This window comes from Sturnus vulgaris, chromosome 15 (genome assembly GCF_052056855.1).
Source record: "Sturnus vulgaris isolate bStuVul1 chromosome 15, bStuVul1.hap1, whole genome shotgun sequence".
NCBI classification, from domain to species: domain Eukaryota; kingdom Metazoa; phylum Chordata; class Aves; order Passeriformes; family Sturnidae; genus Sturnus; species Sturnus vulgaris.
The window spans coordinates 3,224,802-3,242,337 of NC_142257.1; the positions used below are offsets into that span (position 1 = coordinate 3,224,802).

At 44.5% G+C, this 17,536-nt stretch overlaps 2 protein-coding genes across 4 annotated transcripts in view; one reads left to right on the forward strand and one right to left on the reverse strand.

Annotated features, from left to right (window-relative positions):
* Positions 1 to 7,729: 7,729 nt before the first annotated feature.
* On the reverse strand, positions 7,730 to 12,247 carry DRD1 (dopamine receptor D1). 3 transcript variants are annotated; one of them, XM_014876057.2, is made up of 2 exons: positions 11,655 to 12,247; positions 7,730 to 10,937 (listed from the first exon to the last, which is right to left on the reverse strand). In XM_014876057.2, exon 2 carries the CDS (start codon positions 10,927 to 10,929, stop codon positions 9,571 to 9,573), a length of 1,359 nt encoding a protein of 452 aa, XP_014731543.1. In that variant the 5' UTR covers positions 10,930 to 10,937; positions 11,655 to 12,247; the 3' UTR covers positions 7,730 to 9,570. The 3 variants fall into 3 exon arrangements, with proteins under 3 accessions (XP_014731543.1, XP_088029641.1, XP_088029640.1); XM_088173515.1 differs by having other exon boundaries at positions 7,730 to 10,985; XM_088173514.1 differs by lacking the exon at positions 11,655 to 12,247 and adding an exon at positions 11,241 to 11,647.
* A 58-nt stretch (positions 12,248 to 12,305) lies between these two features.
* Positions 12,306 to 17,536, forward strand: part of SFXN1 (sideroflexin 1) — a 33,576-nt gene continuing 28,345 nt past the window's right edge. Inside the window, exon 1 of the mRNA XM_088173518.1 lies at positions 12,306 to 12,717. The gene's annotated coding sequence lies outside the window, so the exon portion shown is untranslated. The remainder of the gene's footprint in view (positions 12,718 to 17,536) is intronic.

Genomic DNA, 17,536 nt, shown 5'->3' on the forward strand with positions numbered 1-17,536 from the left:
TTGTCCCAGGGTCTCCCCACCCTCACGGGGAAGGATTTTTTCCTAAAATCTAATCTAAAACTCCTCTCTTTTAGTTTAAAACTATTCCCCCATCATTGTTTGTCCATGTAAAAAGCAAGGGGTGCAGCATGACAGCTGTAAAGAGGATAAATTTGGAGTATTACAATAACCCTCAGAGCAAACCAAACTCAGGGTCTCCCAACCCCTCAAATCCAGGCCCTGTGTGACAACAGCAGCTCCTCCAAGACTGACAAATGATAATGACTCTCTGAAAACAACACTTAAACCTCCCCGTGGATGTTCCTCCCATCTCAGCTTCCCACTGAGACAGATGTGATAGATGGGAACAAGCTGGAATTAAAGTATGAAATGGCATCAGAGCCTGGGCCTGCGGGAACGAGCAGGAGCCGCGTCCTCCCTGACAGCCGAGCTCCTCACAGGGTGCTGGCTTGAATAACAATCACAGAAATCACAGTACTGCAGCCTTAGCCCTGTGAATATGCCCTGATGTGTCTGGGGTGACCATGAGGCCTAATAATTTGTATATTTTCCTATATAGCTTTTCCATGGAGTGTCTATAACAGCAACAACCTGAGCTGGGCCCGCACATCGGTGCAGGATTTGAGCCACAAGTGCCTGAAAGGAAATTTAGACACTGAGAAACTACTCTGAAGCAGTACATCCTTTCATTTTCCTTAAAGAATTAAAATACAAGGAGCATTTTGATTAATCCAACTGTTGAAACAATTACAGTCTGTTTAGTGCCCTTGAGTTATGGATACAACTATACATGGACTCGCTGCTAAAAAAAGCAGCAGTGTTACAAGACAATGCAAATTAAGGGAGTCCTTTGTAATAGAACAAGATATTCAGTCCAAGCAAGAGAAATCCTCACTTCAGAGGGCACAAACAGCTTCTCAGACAGGAAGGTCCTCCTTTCTAACATTACCCTTCTCTTCATCTCAGTGACTCCAGGTTTCCCTGGGCAGTGTTTCTGGAGCATTGTTTTTGCTCACCCTAACAAGTGAGCTGGCCATCATTATCTACAGGTATTTGTAGTTTTAAAGTATTACATAAGACACAGAGGAAACTGGCATTCAGGAATGATTTTGTGTCAGTTGTGAGCAATGGAAAGCAGTAAAATAAAATCACATTATAAAATGCAATAGAATAAGAAAATTTAAATAATAAACTAAAATAGCAGTGAAGCCCTTTCATTTTAGGGAAAAGTGTATTTTCTCCCCTTCCTCTCCAGCTGAACTGTAAACCCCAGAGGCTTTTACTGGTGACTCTTTCCTACACTTAACTTTGAGCACAGGCAGAAAATGGATGTGGAGAGGAATTTCAGTAATTTTGAAAAGGGAAGGAAATATTGAAAGCTCTACTGATTGCAGCCTATGGTGTGCAAAGTGTTTCTTCCTTCATGGTGCTGTTCATGGAGTGGGAATGGATGGGCACTGCTATGGGGGAGATGCTGCTGGGGCAGCAGTTTTTGTGTTTTCCCTGCCTTACATCCCATCACTGGGGTGGGAATCCAGCCCTTCACTGATGGGTTCTTTTCCTGAGTGTCAGGATTGATAACTTTATATTCTCTTTGCTTTTATCGTGCAGCTGGGTCATTACTTCAACCACATGTCAGAATTGAGGGTGTTTGCACAGCAGAACTGGGTAAATATTGCAAAATAAAATCAATTTCTGCAAGTGGTTTTTGAGCTGGGAAGGGCAGGAAGCACTGGAGAGCAGATGCCAGGGGTTAAGTTTGCTCAAGGGGTAAGAGCTCATTGACTTTTTGGCCTTTTTTTGAGAATGTCTCAGTCAATTCACTCAGGGGATAACTCTCCCTGTCCCACCCCAAAATGTGCAGCATCCACCTCGGGATGTGGGTGGGGAGATCCCAACAAGCAGGATCCCCAGGATGCTGCATCCATGCTCAGGTGTGAGTGCCAGGGATGTCCCACAGGTCACACCGTGGCTGGCTGGGTTAGAAACATGCTGTTAAAATCACATTCAAATCACATTCCTACAATTTACTTTATCTCAAGAAGTACAGGATAAAAAGGCTGAAGGAGTGAACATGCATTAAAGATAGGGAAGGGGAAAGAATGAATTTGCTCCTGCTGAAAAGCTGCAAGACAGTCACAAAAGGCAGGAATTCCTGTGCTGTAGCCTGGGTATAAAAATGCCACTTATAGAGGTAAAAGTCCACTGAGACTCCCAGCAAAAGGCCAATCAATCACACTTATTATAATGAAAATTACCTTTACATACTAATTTCATCAATTTTTAAAATATCATCAATATTTTACAAGGGGAACTAAACAGCACAACTGAATGTGTAAATGTGACTGCCTGTTTGCTGGAAAGGCTTTTACTCGTGCCACACCTTATCCCAAAGCTCCCTATCACTGTCTTTTATCCTCTCATGCAAGTAAGAAATATGACTGGAAGTTTCTGCATTTAACTGCTCTCATCAGAAATTGTTCTCTTTTTTGAAGATTGTCATACATGAATAAAATGCATTGAAAATGTTCTACTTTATAAGGATTGTAATGATGTTTATTTTTTTTCTGAAATTTTAAGTATTATGATCTTTCTCACTTCAAAAATGCTGCTGTTCTTTAAGTCATAAATCTTGCTTTTGAGAAAATTAACTCAAACTGTTTGCAAACAAATCCAGAAAAATATGAAAATGGATCAGGTTTTGGACTTACAAAAAAAGATACCAATAGAAAATGCCTTTTTTTTGCTCAGAAATCATTTCAAAATCAGCTGTTTCCAGGGGGTTCCTCTCACCGTTGTCCCACATCCCAAAAGACCTGGTGGGATTCAGGGTTCCAGGAGGCTGCAGGAGCTGCTGGAGCAGAGTCTGTTCAGCTGAGAACACAAATCCATATCAAAGTCTGGTACCAGCACAAAAGAGCAAATAGAATGAACCTGGATGGTCCCATTTACAATTCTGAAATCATGACAGAAATTGCCACAAAAGCTTAGTAAACAAGAATGTGGAAAAAGTACATAAAACTATTATTATTATTATTATTATTATTATTATTATTATTATTATTATTATTATTATTATTATTATTATTATTATTATTATTTAAAACACTTTCACGATGCAATTTCAAAGTGTGTTTTCACCATTTTTTAAAACATTTCATCTCTCTGGCACAAAGTGCTGGCATGGAAAGATCTGCCAGTCCTGACAGGTTTGTCCTTTTAATGCAGGTGATGCAGGCCTGGTTCATCTCCTGCTTCTGTAACAAAGAAATTCTCATTTAACTTCACCATTTGTCCCTTCCACATGCTCCATGAATCCTTTAATTGAGGATGATGGATGTTGTGTATGAACAGGCACATGAAAATACATTATTGGTACTGACACAGAGTGGCGTGCAAATCATTAAGAACTTGGCACCATTGAGAACTCGGCACCATTGAGAACTCCTTTATTAACAGAGAAATAAAATGAAAACGGGGAAATGTCTGGTGTCTGAATCCAGAATTCCCTCTGAAATGAAGAGAAACTTTGCAATGGTAGCAAAGGGCAGGGAAACGTTTGATTCCTCTGCTTGAATCAGTGGAAGGACAATCTGAGAAGCAAATATTTCCCTCATTCTCTTCTTTCAAGATCTCAAAAACATTCTCTTGTCCTAGGAAAATGTGAAATTAATAGGAATTTTATTATCTGAAAATCAAGGGATGGGAGCAGGGAAAGGTTTTTACCAATCCAATTGTTTAATACAAGTCACATTAACTTGTTTTATTTTATTTTAGCATTTAACTTCCTTGTCAGTATATTCAAACCGGAGATCTGAGTTTTAAAAATCTCACACTGCAAACTCTATAGTTAAGTACATCAAAAATAAAATCATTTTGAAAACGTAAAAAACTATAAATACAAACAACACTTTTTCTGATTGTCTGGTTTGGGTTGGGTTTTTTTGTTGTTATTTGAAATATCCCACAAACTCTTTTATTCCTGTTGGGTAGGAACTATTCAAAAAGAAAAAATGCAACTAGAGGCTGAAAACCACAGCCCTGAGTGAAAACCACATTCCCTGCTGAGCTGTTCCTGTGGTGATGCAGGGACTGGAAGCTGGTTTGGTCCTTGGGTCTGGCCTGGACCTGGGCTCTGCCCTCATCCCTCTCTGGATGCCCAGGATTGTGGCAGGACACGTGGGCACAGGGTTTGCCCAGTGCCACCAGCCCAGCCCTGCTCCTGCCAACCCTGCAGCTCCTTCCTCTTTTGTGCCCCTTCCACCCCAAATCATCCATTTCTGCAGCTCCCGAGGGTGATAATGAACCAGACCCAGGGTATTCCTTTGATCTCAGTTCCATCCTGGGTGAAGCCAACCCCACCCAGAAGGAGAGGAACTAAAGCCAGGCACTGGCACAAATCATATTATTTTGGTGGGTCCAAGTGTGTGGCTGCAGCTCTAGGTGGTGGGTACCAGGATTTGCACCTCCTGCCATCCTTCACCCAGGCACTGAGGAAACTCCTTCACCAAAAAACCCACACGAATATCCCCCTTGAAATAGAGAGGAACATCCTGGCATGACCAAAAGAGAAATGTAACTGGAATAGAAAAGTAATGGCCACCAGCACAGCTGGGCCAGCAGCTTTCTCCTGTATCATTGCCCAGAACTTTTTCCTAGAAATCAAATAAAGCATGGCAGAAACTTGCTGTTTCATTCTGACCATGACTGTAGCCACAACCAACATGAAAACAACTGCTACATAACCATTATATACTCGATTTATACATTCAGCCCCAAAATTACATCAGTAGAAAGATGCTGGCAGTGGTGGCTGGGCAGGGCCAGCACAGGGCTCGGCAGATCCCTCAGGAAAGGCTGGTGCCAAAATGCAACCCCAGCTCTGAGATCTGCTGGAGCACCAGATTCTCTCTCAAAGATGGGATCATCACCTGAACCAAGACTGGAGCCCAACACTTGGTTCACAGACCAGTGCAAGAATACCTTGGATTTGTGTTTCCACCTTTTAAAAGCTATGAAATAAATGCCACAGTGTTCCTTGTCTAAGTCACATTCATTGTGTGGCCACGTGTTCACCTCTAGCAACACACTCTGTTATCATTACACTAGAAACGAAAATAATTGCTGGAATAATCTGCCTTTCAAGATACTAATCATAGCAGGTTTCTCAGATTTCAATCAGATTTGGTTCTTAATTCTGAATAGCTTCGGAAAGCTATTGATTTGAAAAAAATCCAGGACTGGCTCCCAATAACTGTGTCATTAAACCTGTACCTCAGCAAAAGCATTTCCTCATTCATCCTCTATCTCCTGCGCGCTTTGTTAAGTTAGAAACTCAAATCAGCACAAGGGAAGGGGAGAAATGCATTCAGATTTAATCTGGTGATTGCAGCTCATTCGTTGCCAATAGCTCCTTCATCAAGGCCATGAGGTGAATTATTAACCTCTTCCATCCACAAACAGAAAAATACCTTCAGTCACGAGGAAGCAAAGCCAGCAAAAAGGTTCCTTGGTTTATCTGGGTGAGCAGATTCATGTCCTGTCCTTGCATTCATGTCCTGTCATGGGAAAGGGACACAGCGAGGTTCACTCTGCAGAAGAAAACGCTGCTGGAGGAGAGCAGGGCAGGGAGAAAAGTGTGAGCAAGGGAGGGAGAAGAGTGTGAGCAGGGCAGGGAGAAAAGTGTAAGCAAGGGAGGGAGAAAAGTGTGAGCAAGGCAGGGAGAAAAACATGAGCAAGGCAGGAAGAAAAGCGTGAGCAGGGCAGGGAGAAAAGTGCCTGATTCCCTCTGAGTAGACGTGGGGACCATCCTGGTGGGAGCAGTGTCATCCCAGTGTCCTGGCACTTCACTGGTCCTCTGTGGCTCTGCCTCTGCCCAGCCACTCATTGCAGCACACGGTGAGAAAAGACCTTCCTGGGGAGATGTTCCACCAAAGTGGCCAAAGTCGTCTAAGGGGAGACACTCAGAAATGAGTTCCAGAGCAGCAGCTGCCTGCCAGGGTGGAACAGCCAGCAATCCTCCCAGGCTACTCACAGGCTACTCCAGGCAAACCTCATCAGCCAGCTCCCTGCTAGAGCCTGGCACCCCTCCAGCCCCTGGGGTGCACCCTGACATTGGTGTGACCAGCAGTTCCAGCACACCACTGGTTTTGGGCAGCCAGGGAGCAGGCGCACAGCAGGTAATGAATGCAGCTTCTGAGCAATTAATTCAGCACATAAATAGAGAAGCAGTTAGCAGGTGCCTGCTGCTGACCCTGCTAGCCACCCCTGACACTGGTGTCCAGGCTCTTCAACAGGTAAGGGAGACATTTCTGGGAGCAGGACATGGGAAGGGGACTCTTGGTTGTACTGGGGGGAAGGATTTTAATTTGAGCTTTCTTCCAAGCAAAGGGTAATTGGGGCAAATAAAGCCAAAAAAGGCAAGAGAAAGGCTGTGATAGTAATGGGAGGAAAGGCAGAGAGGACAGGTAGAGGCACTTGCTGAGAAGGCTGGAAAACAAAGGGTAAATGGGATGTGTTGGTAAATGAGGATCAAGGCCAATTCATGTTATCTTAAAATGTGTGGAAGGAGAAGGAGCCAGAAGCAAAAATTAGTTAAATCAAATGAGAGTAAAAACAATAAAGCAAAGCCACCCAAGTGTCTCCCCAGCCTCTCAAACAGGGGTTACTCCCAGCTGCAACAGCAGCAGCATTTCACCAAACTTCACAGAGTCCCCTGAAAGTCAGATCCTTCTGCAAGGAGGGAGGTTCTGTGACAGCTCCTGGTCAAGCAGCACAAACATTTATTACAGAATAAAAATCATCCCCTATGAACTTGTGCAAAACCAGCAGCTTGCTTTACACAATCTCCTTATATTGTATTTTCTATTTTGCTTTTATATCAGACTGCTAGGAGTTTCAAGAGTAAGTAAGAAACCACAGAACTTCCTCTTCGTCTGTGTACTTTTTAAAAAATTTAAGTAATTCCTCAAAGGTACCTCGAAAAAATCAGACATTAGGAGATTTTCCCAAAGGAGCCTAGACAGGTTGGAGGCAACCACAATGCCCTGTTTGCCTCAGACCTGCTGCTTCACTGATCCCCAGGAGCAGCCAGGGAGGGGAACCTGGGCATTCCCACAGCTCCTGCTCCAGCTCCAGTCCCAGGTGCTGGACTGGTCATGCTGGTGTTGCTCGAGGCAGAAGTGACCATGTAGATTTGTTTCTTCATTTCAAAATGAATCTGCTGACAGAGGCAAAAGCAAAGGGCTGCCAGGAACAGAGAGATCCTCAGCTGCACCCATCATCACCTCACTGCTGAAATTTTGCTCCAAAAAACAGACACCAGCAGTGGGGCTGTATCAGGCTTTGAGAATTACTCCACAGCTTGGGAGAGGAAAAAAAAGAAAACAGAAAAGGGAAAACAACAATAAAAACACATTATAAACCAAATTCACTATGCTGTTACACCAAGGCAAAAAATAGTATTTTAAATAAAAGTCACCAGTAGGTTGAGCTTTACACATTTAAAGCAGTGGCAACTTTAAAGTTGGCTACTTCCAAACTGCTTTTACTGCTTTCAAGTCCTAGTTTAGAGCAAGGGCTCAGTGGTCTCTAGTAAGGAGGTTTTCCTCAGCTTCTATCAGAAATTCCCATCTGTCTCATCGGGTGTGATCCCAAATAAGGGCAAATGGGAAAATAAAGGAAACATGCTTCCCTTTAACACGATCAATACAACTGCCAAAAAACAGCATGTATTTAATAAATGCAATGTAGATTGCTTTATTTGACCTTCTGTTCACAAAATAATTTTATTATATGTATGAAAGCAGCATACAGGCAATAAAATTATGAAAACATTCACAATACATAAATACACAGACCTGATGCAGGATGTATATAGTTTGTTAGACTTTAATTTTTTTTTCTCTCAGTTCTCTTTTCCTGACAACACTTTTTTTTTTTTTTTTTAATATATGTTACGAAAAAGTTGCTCCAAAGGGTATTTTCTCCCATTCAGAGAAGAAATGGATTTCTTTGAATGCTGCTGAATATTAACACCCAATGTTCCTGTTGCTAATGCTCACTGATTGCTTTTGGCATTACAGAGGGAAAGCAGCAGGGAAGGACAGTGGAAAAGTAGCAGGATTTATTAATTAAACATTGGCAACTTTTTTGAAGTTCACAGGAGGATTTCGAGATGGAGGCTGCAGTTCCACCCGGATTTAGAAATGCTTTAATCCCAAATGGTAATGAGGCCACTATTCCTTATTGATTGGAGTATTGACATGGCAATCACTAAACTGGAATGTCCTCCCAGCTCCCAGAGTAAAGCACCAGGGACCTCAGGTTTTAATTCTGTGACACAGGAGCAGACAGACAGCAGGGTCCAGGTGGTCCTGCAGGATAACAAGGTTTTGGCATCCTTCCTACCATTATAACCCAGTGTGTTTGTTCAGAAAAGATATCCAAGACTTGAAATAAGAAAAGTCTGAGAAAGCTGTTTATCTTACATAAATACAAAACACTATATACTGAGAATTGTTATCTAAGAAGCTTTCCTTCCCAAATCAGATTCTTCTTAAGGTTGTAGTCATATTTAAGGTATTTACAGATCCACAAACTTGACATTCTAGCAAAGTCTCTGTAACATGAAACTTTTTAAAAATAAATAGCAGCAATTTCTTTTATTTCTATAAGGGAAGAGAATTCTCAACTCAGTCAACTCTGGTCCTATCTCTTGAAAGAAATCCCACTTAAAAGCAAAAAAAAAAAAGCCCACAAGCATACGAACTCCACACAGCATCAGTTCTGTTGATTCCTTCATTTCTTGCTGAGCTTCTTAACATTCCTCTGTTCCCCTCACCAGCTCTCTAGACTATCAGAGCTTGTAATAAAGTGCTGACTGGTTGACTGGTCAAAATGCAGTTATGACACTCCAAAAATATCCCATTATTTAAACATTTTAAATAACATAAATAAAGCTAGATCTGTTATAACATATGAAAAATATCAATTTAAAACAATAAATAAATAAAACCAGTATCAACATATTACCTCCCAAAGCTTTAAAAATAACCATTCTCATTATAAGGCTCAATTATTTGTCAGAAATAATTTTAAGAAGGCATCTACCTACCTTTACAATCCCTCAGTCTTTAATTAGGACCTGTTAACACCCACTATCACAAGACACAGCAATCTTTTAACTTCTAGTAAACATTAATCTTTAAATACTCAACATTTATCTTTTGCCTCACTTTTAGCTAGAAATTGGTTTCTCTGTACAGAGAAAAAGCAACATTTTCTTTGTAACTGCACTGTATCTAAATTTGTAGATTTTCCTCAGTATGAACAGTACAGTTTAACATCCTTTTTCATAACCAATTTCCAGTATCTTTTTCTCTTCATTGTTTGAAATGTTAAATTTGCTCTGAATGCCAGGAAAATTAATTCTGGGCTTGATGTAAATGTGCATTTTTCTCCCTTAGAGCTTAAGTTCTTACCAAAAAAATCTTGTGTATCTTTTTTTTTTTCCCCAAAAAGATTATTACAATAACACACCATTAGGTCTGGCTGAGTAAACCTTACTGTTCAGGTTTTATGCTGCCCATTCTGTGTAATGGGATTGATCTTTTCCAAAGAAACATCAGCTTCATAATCCAAGATACCCGACAGTGCTGGAGACATTTTCTCCAAGGTCTTTGACAGCTCACCCTCGTCTTCCTTTTTAAGAGGTTCTTCTTCCGGGCAGATAATGGAGTGTGGAATCAGATAAACCAGATTAGACTCTTTGGGGCTGGACCCTTTGGGCTCGTGTTGGCTGGAGAACACCACTGCCCCGTTGTTGTTAATGCTGACAGTCTCGATGGCATTGCCAGACATGGGGCACAGCCTGTAGCAGCCCAGCAGGCTGGAGAACGCCTTGCGGAAATCAGCGTTGAAGGCATAAATGATGGGGTTGAGGGAAGAATTCGCCCAGCCAAACCATACAAAAACATCAAAGGTGGTGGAATTAATGCAGAAAGCCTCTGCTCCCTTGGACGGCTGGGTGGGCTCGCAGAAGGGAATCATGCAGTTCAACACAAAAAATGGCAACCAGCAGCACACAAACACCCCCATGATCACCGAGAGAGTCTTTAACACCTTTGTTTCCCTCTTGAAGGACATTTTGAAGTTGCTCTCTGGCTGCTGGCAGTCCATGCTGCTCCTGTTGCCACCCGGGTTATGGCAGTTCTTGGCATGCACTGCTGCTCTCTCCAGAGCCGAGATGCGCCGGATTTGCTTCTGAGCAATCCGGTATATCCTGGTGTAGGTTACTATCATGATGGCCACGGGGATGTAGAAGCTAATTAGAGAAGAGGAGATGGCATACATCCTGTTTAGGCTAGAATCACAGTTGTCCATGCTTACACCTTCTAAGCTGGCATTGAAGTCCAAAAAGCTTGTGGTGGTAGCCTTGTGCCAGTTCAGCTGCACTGGGATGAAGGAGATCAACACGGACAAAGTCCACGCCACGCTGATCATGATGAAGGCTGCCTTGGGGGTCATTTTCCTCTCGTACCTAAATGGGCTGGAGATGGCCCAGTATCTGTCCACACTGATGACACAGAGGTTTAAGATGGAGGCTGTTGAGCACATAATATCAAAGGCCACCCAGATGTTGCAAAATGAACCAAAAGGCCAGAAACCGGCGATCTCGGCCACAGCTTTCCAAGGCATGACCAAAACTGCCACTAAGAGATCTGACACAGCCAAGGAGATGACAAAGAAGTTGGTCACCTTGGACCTGAGGTGGCGAAACCTAATGACAGCTGCGCAGACCAGCGTGTTTCCCAGCAGCGTGGAGAGGATCAGGAGCGAGAGGAAGCAGCCCGTGAGGATCCGAAAGGAAGAGGAGTCCCTTTCCACCAGCAACCCTTCCCCGTCCATAGTGGTGTCGTTCCAAGTCATAGTTTCTCCTGAGGGAAAATCATATCATGATTTTCATGATGACATCAACTCTTCTCCTTGCAGAGATCAGAGAGATCAGACGTCCATTAATTACTCATCACCACACCGACCAAAGGTCTTTTCCTACAGTCCCTCGCCCCCAGACAGACCTCACCCTCTTTGAATCATCCTGAACAACACCCTGGAAGCTCTGTGAGCAGGAATTGAAAATGCACAAACACAGTCCACTCTACAAACAGGAGTTTTTAGCAATCCCTTCAGAAACACTCTGCACCACCCCGGCATGGAGTAGCCTCACTCAGACAGCTCACCTGTAAATGTTGTGCTGCCGTCCTCTGCAAACACCACCCCACACAAAACAAAGCAATCACTTTTCCATGCTTGCATCTATTCCCACTTAAATAGACTATTGATCGAGTGTTTCCAGTGTCCACTGCACCAGCCCTTCAGATTTACTGAAGCGTATTAGACAAGATGCCTTTTCTCTACTTCCCTAAATGTCTCACTGATGAAACACTCCATCCTTCCTCCTCAGTACATTTCTGTTGCAAAATGCACCAGTCCTCTGTTTCTTGGCAGTATCAGAAAGAAAATCTTCACTCTGTTTCAAACTGTTTTACATTTCCAAGACAAAATAAATATACAGTAGGTGTGTTTTAAAGGTTTTCAGCAAGAAGTAGCTCAGGTTATTTAGTTTGACTTAAACAAGAAATGCTGGCTCCTACCTTTCACCTCTGATTCCCTGTTTGCTCTGGGACGCAGGGCCGTCTCTCCTCCTGCTTTAGTTTTGGAATTGCATAGCAAATCTTATATACAAAACCAACACAGGAACACTGCATTGCATCTTGTATGTGGTTTTTTTTCCCTGAAAGTGTAAATTGGCAAGGGAGAAGTAAGACTTGGACCACCAGGAGTTAGTTTTCAAGGGAGCAGCAGGTCTGCGCCGTCGGACCGTGCGTGACGGACCCTGCTGGTGCGAGCCCAGCTCCCTCCATCCCACGGCCCCTGCTGATCACCCTGCAAACTTTGTTTGCCGCATCAGTCCCAGTCGCACTTTGTACATCCCGTCGAGGCGGCACATCAGGGCAAATCATCCCAGGCAAAAGGCACGGTATTCCCAACACTGGCAAGAGTCGATTAACAGTTTTTCCCCTCGGTCGTTTGCCGGATGAAGAAAGAGGCGAGAGGAGGAGAAGGACCCGAGTGACCTTCCCTCGGCCACCACGCTGGCGATGCCCGCAGTGGGTTCCTCTTCCAGCAGGAACAAGTCGCTTTAACACTCCGCTGCCAGGTTATAGCTCTCCATAACTACTCCGGAATAATCCCACCTCCTGCTCAGCGGGGCTGCGCTCCAGGAACCGGGTCCAGCTCTTACCATGCTTTTTCCCTCTCCGAAAGGCGCAGGCGGAGGCAGCTCCTCACTCTCTCCCGCTGCCCGCCCCGGGCCGCGCATCTCCTGTCTTCCTTCTGCCCGGGGCAGGGCTCGGCAGCATCGCCCCTCCAGGAACGCTCTGTCTGCCTGGCGACTCCTTCCTAAAGGATTAACACAAGGGAATGACAGGCATGGAGGCACGCAGCGGGCAAAAAGCCACCCCCCTTCTCCTCCTCTAACATCTTCGGTCGGGAGCCGCTTCTTCTGGGCAGCTTTTCCTGCCTTTCTGGGGAACGACGCCCCGGGCAGCCGGGACGAGAGGCAGAGCGGGGCTCTGCCAGCGGCTCCCGTGGAGTTTAGCGCAGGCGGGATTACTTTGCCCGAGCTGCGGGACGCGCGGGGCGCTGATGCGGACAGTGAGTACCGGCCTCGGGAGGGGCCGCGGGGCGAGGGCACCGCACCCGGGGGAGCGGCGAGAGCCCGGAGCACGCTCGGGAGTGCGGGGCAGGGGCCGGGGCTGGGGGCTCGACCGGGGCAGCGCTCCGTGCGCGCCGCCCCCCGCCTGGCGCAGCCCCCGGCTCCCGGCGCAGCCGCGGCCGCCGGGCTCCCTCTCCTGGGGAGCCGGGGGTGGGCACGGACGGGGACAGCGGCCGCACACGTCCCGCACCTCTCCCAGGCTAACAGCGCTGCCGGCATCGTCACCCCGCGGGCAGGGAGCGGCGAAAAGCCACGGACAGGTTCCGCGTCCCGACCGAGCGGGATGAACACTGCGGAGCCCCCAGCGGGCATCCCCGAGGGCAGGGAAAAGCCGAGCAGACCCGCGGCTCCCTCCAAAACCTCTCGGCAAACTCCCCCGCCCCGTTCGGTATCGAGCACCAAAACCGGAGAGGTTGTTCCTCAAATCAGTCTTTCTACAAAAGGGTCTTTTCTTGCTTACCTTATCTGCAACAGGCAGGGAAGGATGAACATGCTGATTTGCAACCTTTGCACAGGAATCTTACCCCCCAAAAAATCAGAAAATAAATATAAAAGACATCACAAAGTGGTTTAAAAACCTCCTAAAAGAATAAATACTCTTAATGAGTTGTCAACATAAATTCTGTGGGGTCTAGCACTTGTGAAGTTGCTTTTGAGCCATTTATAATTTCTCATAATACCACTTAAAGCAGAGACAGTGTTAAGCTAACCTTGACTAGTTAACTGAAACACTTGTTTTCCTTTCCCCTTCTCTTTCCCTTTTTATAAATTTTAACTGCTTCTCACCAAGTTCTCATCCCTCCCTCCCCCTGCTTATTATCCTGTCCTTTAATCATCATTCATCCCTAGAGGAGGGTGAAAATAGACAAGAAAATGAATCCTGTGCTGTTTGGTAATCGAGATCTCTAATGAAACTCACTGTGAGTTTTCTTTTTCTATTTTCAAGATCCTTCTTCTATTGCTTCCTGTTCTTAAAGCTCCACACAGGTGAGATTTAGTGCACAATACATATTTGCTGCAAAGGTAGCACATTCCTGGTTTTCCATAGAAACCCTGGGCTGAGGGGAACATTGCCCACAGAAGAAGCCACTGAGCACACTTGATTTTATTTGCAATAACTTCCAGCGGCTCTCCTAAAATGACTTTCAACCACAGCCATCCTGGATTATTCCAGGAGAAATCACAACTTGCAATCGGCCAAAAAGCAAAATTTTGGAGGCATATTGGAGAGAAATACTGAGATACACATTGCAGAGAGAGAAGTCTGCTCTCAAGCATCTTCTTATCAGCTCATCCAGTGAACTCCTCTTTTCAGTTCATTTTTACCAGGGAGTGGCCTTTCCTGGGGGAGAGGCTGGATTCAGCATTGGAAGAACCTAATGCTGCTGATATGAGTGAGGGTTTCACTTGAATCTGACATTTAAAAAAAAAGCCTTTTGGATCACTACTCACAGCAAGCTTGTAAGACTCTCACAGCCCTTACTTTTTTTGGCAATTCAAGCATCAGTTTTGGAAGCCAGAGCCTCTCTCCTGTCTCTTTCCTAAGTTTGTGTGACCAGTCCAGGGATGAACGTGAGGTCTGGCTCAGCCCTTCAGCAGTTTCAAACACCAGCAGTTCATCCAGGCCACCCTGCTGGATTTGTCACTTCTGCTAATTTATGAGCTTTTAAAACTTTCATGACTTAACAGTCATACCCAGGTGAGGAACAAAAGCAAAATCCACTAAACCCCTACTATTATTTAGGTAAATTTAATGCTGGGATTAGGCAGCAGATTGCTATGACTCTGGGAGCCAGTTACACGAGTGTTGGGTCATTTTTTCCTTTTGCTGCTCTCCAACCAAGCTGTCCCCAGTCAATGTGAACAGAATCAGCTCTGGTCCAGCTCTGGACTTGCCTGAAACTCTCAGCAACAGGATGATGGTGCAGGTGTTTCCTGGAGATTCAGAAACAAGCACAGAGCTTGTTAAATTCTCCCTGGGTACCCACATTAAACAGCTGCTTAACTTTATTTAATGTTTTCAATCACTACCAACTGCTGCTGGAATCAAAGCAATGACTAGCAAAGGAAAACTTCTGTGTCTCTATTCCCACATGCTCCTCCCAGGAGACACTGGTTGTAGAACGCCCTTCTTGGTCTTTATGAAGACTTAAAAATATAAATACTGAGTAGGACTTTGATCCAAATGATCTTAATTCAAGCAGAAATCAGCTACTGGAAGACCAAGTCCAAGTTGAACAAAGTCCAGATCTTGCATTCAGAGACCTTCTTTAACCTAAATAGTATACACACTAGATATGGAGAAAGGTTAGCTGAATTTACAAAATATATTGTAGTATGTGGATACAAATGGTACTCATCACCCTCAGGAGGATTTTTCGTGTCTGCAAGCATGAGATTTACTAAACATGAAATCAGCTGAGGCACATTATCAGAAATAAAGTCTAAAAGAGCTGTCAGATTTGTAAATAGCTGGTTATGCTAATAAGCCAAGATAAATTTAGCCTCAATGTAACCTTCTTGGAAAAGTCAAGGGTTCCTGGAAATCAAACAGCTCTGAAGTCTTTTAGAGATCAGTGAAGCACATTGTTTAAATTGATACTATCATGTTGTGCATTCCATGAGGAAAACCACAATAGTGACTGCAAAATCACAGAGCAAAGAGTGGCAGCAGAAAAGAAACACTGCTAACATCTCCAAGGATCTCAAGCTCACTCTTGAATGATAAAAATCCATCAGCAGGGAGAAAGGATCAGTGAGAGAAATGATTTGTAGTTCCCAAAGGCAGACAACAAGAAGCCTGAATATTCAGTATTTGAGTGTGGGCACTGTTTTTTTGACTGCAGATTACAGTCATGGCAGCTGGCCCTCAGTGGCTGGCAGATTCAGCAGGGCTGATCTCAAAAAGCACATCAGTGCCCTTGTGCATGTTGACTTGTGAACTATTCTTCCAGTGGCAGCCACGAAGCATCCCTGGGTATCAGATCACTGGTGAAGTGTGTGAGGAAATTTGAACACTGGCAGGGAAAAAGGAAAATTGAAAAAGCCCAGAGAGGAACACCATGCATGAAAGTCTGAATTTAAGTGATTCATTTGAGGGGGCTCATTCAGGCTGGACACAGAGGGTTGTGCAGGAGGGTATAAATGGCAAGGATTTGCTGTGCAGTGCTACTGCTTCCCAGGATCTGGAGCTCATGCACTGGCTGCAGGGTGCTCAGAAGGCAGAACCAGGCACTGCTGCTCCCCTGGCATCTCCCCTCTCAGGCTCTGGTTCATCAGCACAGCCTCACTCGCAGCCAGGAGAGCCCAGCTCCATCCCTGGGCCACAGCAGATGGAGCCTGCAGAAAGGATTTCAGGCAGCAGCTTCTCAAAGGCAGCCTCGTGTCACACACAGGCTTTAGGAGTGCTGGGAAACCATCCTCTGATTGTTCCATCTTCCCTTCCCAGCCCCCTCCTGCTCAGAGCCTGTTCAGGTTCTGTTCCCTTTTCCCTCCCTCCCCTTTGATCCCTCTGTGCATCTCCCCGGAACAGGTTTCAGCTGGAAACCCCCCCCCAGATTTTACAACAAAATGGCTCTTTTTGGAGAGATGAGGAAGACAGGAAAGAAAGAGAAGTAGCAAACCTGCTGCCAGGGATCCAAGCAGAAGCTGTCACCTGCACAGTCCCCATCCCCAGGAGCTGTGGGTAATTTAAACTCAGTGTGATGCTGCCAATAACTGTGTTATTTAATCTGCAGAGCTCATGCATTGACTTTTTATGGGGTTTTTCCAGTTCTACCCACTCACTCCCACAGGATCAGAGAAAGAAAATTTTCCCACAAGGAATACTTGTAGTGGCCTTCCTCTTGCAGCTCGACCTGCTCTGTCAATCCAAAAGCCATTTACTGGATCTTAAATCACCCCGGGAATTGCCCAAGCAGAGAAACCTAAAATTTCTCCCCCTTTCTTTCTGGGATTTCCATCTGCCAGTGATACGGGGCAGGAGAGGGATTACTGCCCTGCCAACACTTCCCTCCAGAGTGGGTAGAGAGCCAAACTGCAGAGGATGATGAGAATAAATTATAGCTGAGAAAAAAGCTCTAAGGAAAGGAAAATGCATCCTCTGACTGCCTCATCCCTGCGGCACAGAACAGTGCCAGGAAATCCACAGCAAACTAACAAGACTCTTTCTTTAAAACTTAATCTACACCAACAAATAGAGAATACCTCCAAATTTCTGATCTTTTCACTGACAAGTGTAGAGACTGGATGTACTCCTGAATTTTATATTCTCATCCATGTATATAAAAACTTTAGCTGATTGCTAAGGGCCTACTATATGAAATGGCTCATAAAGTAGTAGTCAGCACAAAAATACAGAGTGGGCCATTGCCTCCCAATTTAAGCTTTTATTTGCATATGCATATTTTTTACTACTGTACAACTTTAATTCTTTCACTCCACACTGGATGGACATTTTAGGCCCTCAGAAAAAAAAAACACTGAATATGTGAATCAAAAGAAAAGTCACGGAGAAAATGACAGCACTTTTCATGTTAAAGATGGCTTTGACATATTAATTAGCATCTCAGAGATGAAATAAAGCCAGTGATACCGAATGATTCATTAGAATGAAATTAATCTGAGGAATAATTAATTCTGAGGGGATGGAGAAAAAGAATACAAATAGATATATTAGCAGCAAAACTCTTCACCAATGAGTGTGACAGTGATTTCTAGCAGCAGTGGATGAGACTGCAGATAATACAATTTTCTCAG

Coding starts and splice junctions, on each gene's coding strand:
- DRD1 (XM_088173514.1), bottom strand. CDS start 11,316: ATGCAAGCATGGAAAAGTGATTGCTTTGTTTTGTGTGGGGTGGTGTTT. Junction 10,938..11,240: donor CGGCAGCACAACATTTACAG/GTGAGCTGTCTG, acceptor ATTTTCCCTCAG/GAGAAACTATGACTTGGAAC.